Source organism: Gavialis gangeticus, unplaced genomic scaffold, assembly GCF_001723915.1.
Source record: "Gavialis gangeticus isolate Ggan-Ray unplaced genomic scaffold, GavGan_comp1, whole genome shotgun sequence".
In the NCBI taxonomy this organism is placed as follows: domain Eukaryota; kingdom Metazoa; phylum Chordata; order Crocodylia; family Gavialidae; genus Gavialis; species Gavialis gangeticus.
In genome coordinates, this window is record NW_017729011.1 from 18,587,729 (window position 1) to 18,594,460 (window position 6,732).

Sequence of the window (6,732 nt, forward strand, 5' to 3'; positions counted from 1 at the left end):
TGTGCTCCCGCCCAGCAAGGTGCAAGCCTCCTAGTAATTTCCTTGGGACCAAAATCAGATCCCTACTAGACAAAGAAACCCACTTGACCTTAGGAGGTTCACAGTGTTGATAGTTACAGAACTCCTTTCGGGCTCTCCAAAGGAGTGCACATTGTCCACTCAAGGTACATGTTGACATATTTAAAGCCATTTAAACACAAGTAACATTAACATGCCACGTGCATTTGAATACAAAAACAATCCCCACATCAGACAATAAAATGCCATTAAAAAAACCTTATTACTGTAGACATGAAATAACTTCTAATAAATCACTGGGCTACTCTATTGACACACTTGTGTATTTCTTTGGTGCAGAAATAAAGCTAGCTGATAGCAAGGGAGGGAAAAGGGAGTAATTGCTAAACAGCCAAGGACACCTACTTGATATGGGATTTGGTAAAAGGCACAGCTCCATAGCACAGCCAATATCTCTCACCTTAAGAGCCCCATTAGTTCTGCTATGAAAGGTCACTTTCTGTGGCATCCAGGGCTGGCTAAAAAAAAGACCATGCCAGCATGGTCACAATGTATTGGTCCAAAGATTAAAATAAGCATTTTTAAAACAGCAAGTATGTGTTGCCTGGGTGTTGCTTAACTCTTACCTATTGTACCTACTCAAATTGGAGAATAGAACCAAACTAGTTAATTTTGGATTTGATTCTAGTCACTTACATTTACTAGACCTCACTGACTAGCAGTGTCTGAGATTGGAAGCTTAGCTGGGGGAAAAAAAGTATCTGAATCCACTAAAATCCATTTTGTATCTGAAGTTTTGAAAGACTTCATCATAAAAAATATACTAGGTTTTTAAAACAATCAGGCCCTCTGAACTGAGCTAAATTGAGTCCAGCTTACTCATTTTAAAAGGTTCATTTTTTACAGACCCAGACAGCTGGTGACGGTAGGCCTCTGGGAAAAGGCACACTATAATTAGGGCACTTGTGAAAGAACTGACACAAAGAAACTCGGTCTCTCCTACCATGACTCTGCTAGCACCATGTCTTTAAGAAGAGTTTGATCTAATTCAAAATCAGGAATGTAGATGTTAATGGGAACCATCCCCACAGCCTTGAGTCCTAGGGACTATTCGCTTTCCTAGACCAGTTCTCAAAAAGGGCAGGAGGCTTGTTAGTAGGCAGGCATCCTATTTGTACCTGGAAGAGTAATATTCTTCTTCTAACTCATACAGGTCAATGGAAATCTCGTCCCTCAGTGCAATCAGCTTCTTGTCGCATTCATCTTGTAGGCTCCGCAGCTGCTGGTTACGCTGGTTGATAGCTTCGTTCACAGAGGGGAAGTCATTGAGGATCAAGAATTGTTTCAGGTCAGACACAAGCTTCATCAAGGACTCGCCAGCTCGGACCTTGTGGAGGGGGAGGGGGTGATATTTTATTTAAATGAGACAAGAGTACAGAGGAGACTTTACCTGGTTCTGAAGGGGGATCTGCTCCTTAAACCGCAGACCCCAGACTTTCTTATGTGAGAGTCCCCATTAGGGACAGTGTCCCTTTCGCCAACAGCCAGTCATACTAGAAAGAATGCATTCTCACAGCACACCTGTTAGGCACACCATGACTACTACACAGTCCTAGGTGTAATGAACAGATGCACAGTGCTGTCATCTTCCCCAGGGTCAAGCATAGTGCTCAGCAGCACAAAACCAGAAATATGTCTGGAGACCTCCCAGAGGCAACAGAGAGCATCAACACCGAAAATCAGGAGTCCAAGTCACACTTTTTACCACTTACGATTGGGCAACACTAAAACAGAAGAGGACAGCTAGGGTTATCCCAAGAGAGAAATCTAGAATAAATGGAAAATTAATCCCTTGGTTGCACTGGGAAAGCCATGCTGTGTATTAGGTGATAAAACCCATCATCTTTCATCCACTGTGGCATAACTCCCAATGCTTTGACCTCAGCAGTGCACATTACTGATACAAAGTCTGCACGTGGATGCTTTAATGGACTGCAGAGCATACCAAAAATGTTGCTCCTCAGGGTGCTAATGTTGCGCACATGTATTACTTACAATGTTTGCGGCTCTGACGTGCATCTCGTAGTTGTCCTGCTCACCTTGGGTTGCTCGGGAGACTTGGGTTTCATCCTCAATCTGAAAATAAAATGAATTAAGAAGGTTGTGAACATTCAGTTCAATGCTCAATATTCCAACATCCTAGAACGTGTTATTTCAGTTCAACTCATACATAAAGGGAATCGTGTCTTTGGATCCTGTACGGTGGATGCTTTTGGAAGAACCAGGGTGCATCCTCTTGGATCACTGAACTCTTCCCACATGTTAACTTGCTGCTCTGAAGAAAAGTGTTCACCAGTCTGTTCCTTTGGTTATCTTCAATGATTCTTTACCCCACAAGGATTTTCCAGCATTCCAGCTAGAAGCCGGTTTGACCCAACTGCTCTTTAATAATCCCATAATAAAATCAGCTGCTAGGTACCAGCAATTCACTCATAAGACTCATTCTAACCATGAGGCCAAACATTGCATCCATTTGCTCCTGTCATCCTGTGCAAAGTTACTAGAACCTGATGAAGAGAGAGGACCAGGCCTGGCACACGTGAATGCAGAGCCGCATCCCAAGAGGAGAAAGTTCCATTTGATGAGTACATGTGGTTCACATGGCTCACACAGTTCAATTTACCAATGAGCTGAACTAACATTTCTATCCTTCAAGTTCTAATGAAAATTTTGAGGGAAGTCATTGAACCTACCCGTGGATTTGTTAATCAAGTTAGTTCAGGGTCTCATCCTGCAAACCCAGTTATGATGTGGATATTCCCACAGTATCATGGAAACGAGCAATAGACACAATAACTTTATATATACATTGTGCCTTCCATCCAAAAAAAAATCCCAACCACTTCATAAAATCTGTACCTAAGGATCTGTACCTTCCCCACATTCAGGTGCAGCCACCTCTACTGTAGATTCCAATTAGAGGATTAATTAATCTCTGCATATTCCTTATGAGACAAGATATTTGATCTGAGGTTTGCATCTTTTCTGACGGTCTACACTTATTTGTGTGGTGAGGAGAATCTACTTTTTTTCAGCACTACTAGAAAATCCCCTCTGAGATGTACTGCTTTGATAGTGGCTCATTGGGCTTTGTCTTACCCATGGGTGTTCAGAGAGGAAACCTGAAATTAAGAGAGACAGGGGACAGTAAAGGGTCTATCCTGACTGGTCACAGTCCTGAAGGCTGTTCCATAAGTATATGCTGGAACATTGGCCAATTAGCCTAAATAAGGAAGTAGCAAGAATTACACCCACAAAACAGAAAACAGTCTTGGAAACCTTCAGCTCTGAAGGTGTTACAGGCTAAAGGATATTAAAGAGTCACCTTCAAGAAGTATGGGTTCAGGGTAAGATTGTTCTGACCTACAGCTACTTGTTGCACATGCGTTTGTTGCATGAAATGTGTTGGTTTCCGTAAGGAAGGAGAAAACTTGTGTGGTCCTCCTAAATGTAGAAAACTGTATGGTGAGCAAATGCTCTCCTTATGTGACTGCTTAGCTATTTTCAAAAGACACCAAGTTTACTTTGAAGACAGATTTACTTTCTTGCCCAGAATTAAAGAGGAAGTTGAATAATTAAAAATACATATTTAAGAATTTAAAGAATTAAGAATTAAGGAAGCGACATGGCTGCTTGAGCACTCTTGGTGCTTATTCTAATACCTCACTCTTGTCGCTACTAGATGTGCAACTAAGTGTCCAGTAATGGAGTGAAAAGAGGCTGGGTGTAGACGAGAGCAACGGATGCACAAACGATGTGGGATCTAGCACTAAAGTGACAAGGCTGCTTGACACATCTCAAAGCTGAAGGCAGCTCTGTAGCAAGACTGAAATTCCCTCCTCCAAGGGCTGATAAGGGCTTGTTGCTCCAAAACCAGGGACTGGGGAACCAGTGGGTTGTTGAGAGAGAGACTGCTCCAGAGACTGGAGTCTTCTCTCCGCTAGCACAGGGTTATTCAGCAGGTCGCCCGGCTCCCGTGCCTCGAAACACAGTGCAAGCGAGTCTTGCTCCCCATCCTAACGATCAGGGTCCCACTGGGACATTCAGGGGTGCAATGCAGCAGCGTCGGCCAATGCTGCTTTGCTCCAAACGGTTTTAAGCCTTTTGCCCCTTGCACATTCGTTCCTTTCGCCGTGGCTCCTGCTACTGGGTGTTGCTACGTGATTTGCATCACGACTTGGGGTTTTTCCCCCCACCCAGGCGGGCAGACTCTTCCCACCCTGCTGCCTCCCTCCTCCAGCCCATCTTCACCCTGCTTTCTACTCCAGTGAGTCTGGCGCCTGCCAGGCTTGGCTTTCCCGAGCCCACGGGAGCACCGCAGGCATGAGGCCGGGTCGACCCTCACCCACCTTGACCGTCTTGATGATCTCGGTGAAGTTGTCCATGATGGACTTGACGTCGTCCTTCAGCCTCTTGTTGTAGGACTGCAGCAGGGTCTCCTTGCTCTGGGGCAGCACGCGGGGCTGCGACATGGCGGGTCTCGGCTGCGAGAGAGGTAGGGGGCAGCAGGGGGGAGCTGGGGGGGAGCTCCCACCTGGCCCAGGAGCCTGCCAGGGCCCATCCCAGCAGAGCAGGGCGCTCCCACGCGGCCCCCACCCGCCCCACGCCCTGCAGCCCCCAGCTCAGTGATGCAGCCGGCTCTTGACAGAGACAGGCCTCAAGAAGGTCAAGGTCAAGGTCTAGCTCCTGTCCCAGATGGAGGTCATCCCCTCCCCCCCATCGCCTGGGCTGTGACCCCCACCTGCCAGGAGCAGGGTCACCAGCAGGCATCACAACCTCCCGCGCCGGGCTCCACGCGTGCCCGCCCCCTCTGCCCCGATTGGTTGTTTCACACGCCCATCAAGGCCCGACCCATTTCAAGGGCGGTTGAGCGCCCAAGCCAGCTCTTAAAGCGGCAGAGTCCCCCTCTGGCCTTGTGCGGGGGAGCAGGTGCCAGAGGGCCCCGAGCGGGGGTGGGGGGTGCGAGGAGAGGATGGCCCAGGCTGGGGTGTTCAGCTTCTGGCCGCATGAGGCTATGCAAGGGCCAAATCCACTGGTGGGGGAGACTGGTGCAGGCCTCCCGCTGCCCCAGATCAGGGGCACCCCCAGCTCCACCTTGCTGCAAGTCTTCAATATGAAATGATGGTATTGGAAGCTCAGATGATAATGTTATCTGAAAAAAACCTATCCTGCGCTGCAAATAAATGTGCAAATAAGTCTGCAGCTAAGCGTTTTTTTTAAGTAACACCATTTTGCCTTAGGCTGTTAACATCCGGGGTCCTGGTTTTCGCTGATTTAAACAAAATCCCAATTTTCAGTTAAAAAAAAAATGTAACCTCAAATCCACATTTTTTGGTGATTTTAAATGAAACACCACTAACACACACACACACACACACACACACACACACACACACACACACACACACACACACACACACAGTGGTGTTTCATTTTAATCATAGAAAATGTGGATTTGAGGTTACTTTTTTTTAAACCAAAAACTGGGGATTTTTTTTTTTTTTAATCGGAGAAAGCAAGGATCCCTGGTTATCGCCACATCCTGCCTCTCCACTTGACACTACACCAATGACATTTGGTTTCACTCTTTCTCCAGCTGGTTCAGCTGAATTTATGACTATGATTTTTCTGTTCTCTACATTTTAGAATCCAAACTTGTGGAAGAGGTGGCATCTGTTATTAGACCCACTAGATATTTGCAAACAAATTATTGCATTGATCTGCAAGCTTTTGAGCATGCTCACCCTTCATCAGTTCTCCTAGATAGAAATGAAGAACTAGGAGAACTTTTACAATCTCTGCTCTCTTGTATGCCTGATGAAGGGTGAGCGTGCCCAAAAGCTTGGAGATCAATGCAGTAATTTGTTTGGAATCATAATAATAAAAGATATCACCTCTTCCACAAGCGTGGATTCTTTTTGCCTCTAGACCAACACGGCTGCAGCCTGGATGCCATCGCACATTTTGTCAGGTATCCAGGTTGTAGCTGTATTGGTTTACAGGTAAAAGGAATCAGGACTTGTGGTAGAGGTGATATCTTTTATTAGACCAACAAGATGTTTGCAAAAAATAAAAAATTGCAAGAAAAAAAAAAGAAAAAAATAAAGAGATGTTTGCAAAAAAAAAGTTTGCAAGAAAATACAAAAAGAAAAATGTTTGTAAGAAAAAAGTTTGCAAGAAAATGCAAAAAAGGCTTGCAAAAAAAAAGATTTTTGCAAAAACTTTTGTTGCAAATTTTTTTTTTCTTGCAAAAATCTAGTTGGTCTGATAAGACATTATCATCTCCACCACGAGTCCTTATTCTGTCGTACCTCTTGAACACTCCCCGTATCCTACGGTTGAAATAATTGCACAAATACAGTAATTACCACCCACCCCGGCTCGCACGGCGCCTTCCCCTTTAAGACGCAAGGCGGAAGCTCTCCCGCGCAGCCTCCCCAGCTCCCTCCTACTCTCGCGAGACTTGACGCGATCTGAGCCCCGTACATATCTTACCCAGCATGCCCCGCTCCCTCTTTCTCGCACTGCGTCCAAGATGGTGAGAGGCGGTGGCAGCGCTGAGGGGCGCGCGGGGCTGAATCCGCCGCCATCCGCCCGTGGCGCGGGGCCGGACGGGTTCGGGGGGCTACGGAAGAGCTGCGGGCGGGGGTTTGT

General features: G+C 46.2%; 2 protein-coding genes across 6 annotated transcripts in view; one reads left to right on the forward strand and one right to left on the reverse strand.

Moving 5' to 3' along the window:
• The window catches only part of MED22 (mediator complex subunit 22), a 12,026-nt gene extending 7,120 nt beyond the window's left edge, over positions 1–4,906 (reverse strand). Inside the window, exons 1-4 of one of the 5 annotated variants that reach the window (XM_019510741.1) lie at positions 4,824–4,906; positions 4,428–4,562; positions 2,074–2,154; positions 1,197–1,405 (exon numbers count right to left, since the gene is read on the reverse strand). In XM_019510741.1, the coding sequence (XP_019366286.1) occupies positions 1,197–1,405; positions 2,074–2,154; positions 4,428–4,550 (413 nt within the window). In that variant the 5' untranslated portion in view covers positions 4,551–4,562; positions 4,824–4,906. Of the gene's footprint in view, positions 1–88; positions 1,406–2,073; positions 2,155–4,427; positions 4,563–4,704; positions 4,747–4,819 lie in introns of those variants that run through there. The other 4 variants (XM_019510742.1, XM_019510743.1, XR_002096222.1 and 1 more) reach the window with 4 other exon arrangements.
• Positions 4,907–6,456: 1,550 nt separating this feature from the next.
• RPL7A (ribosomal protein L7a) overlaps positions 6,457–6,732 on the forward strand; it is a 5,931-nt gene continuing 5,655 nt past the window's right edge. Inside the window, exon 1 of the mRNA XM_019510739.1 lies at positions 6,457–6,616. Within this exon, the coding sequence (XP_019366284.1) occupies positions 6,614–6,616 (3 nt within the window). The 5' untranslated portion in view covers positions 6,457–6,613. The remainder of the gene's footprint in view (positions 6,617–6,732) is intronic.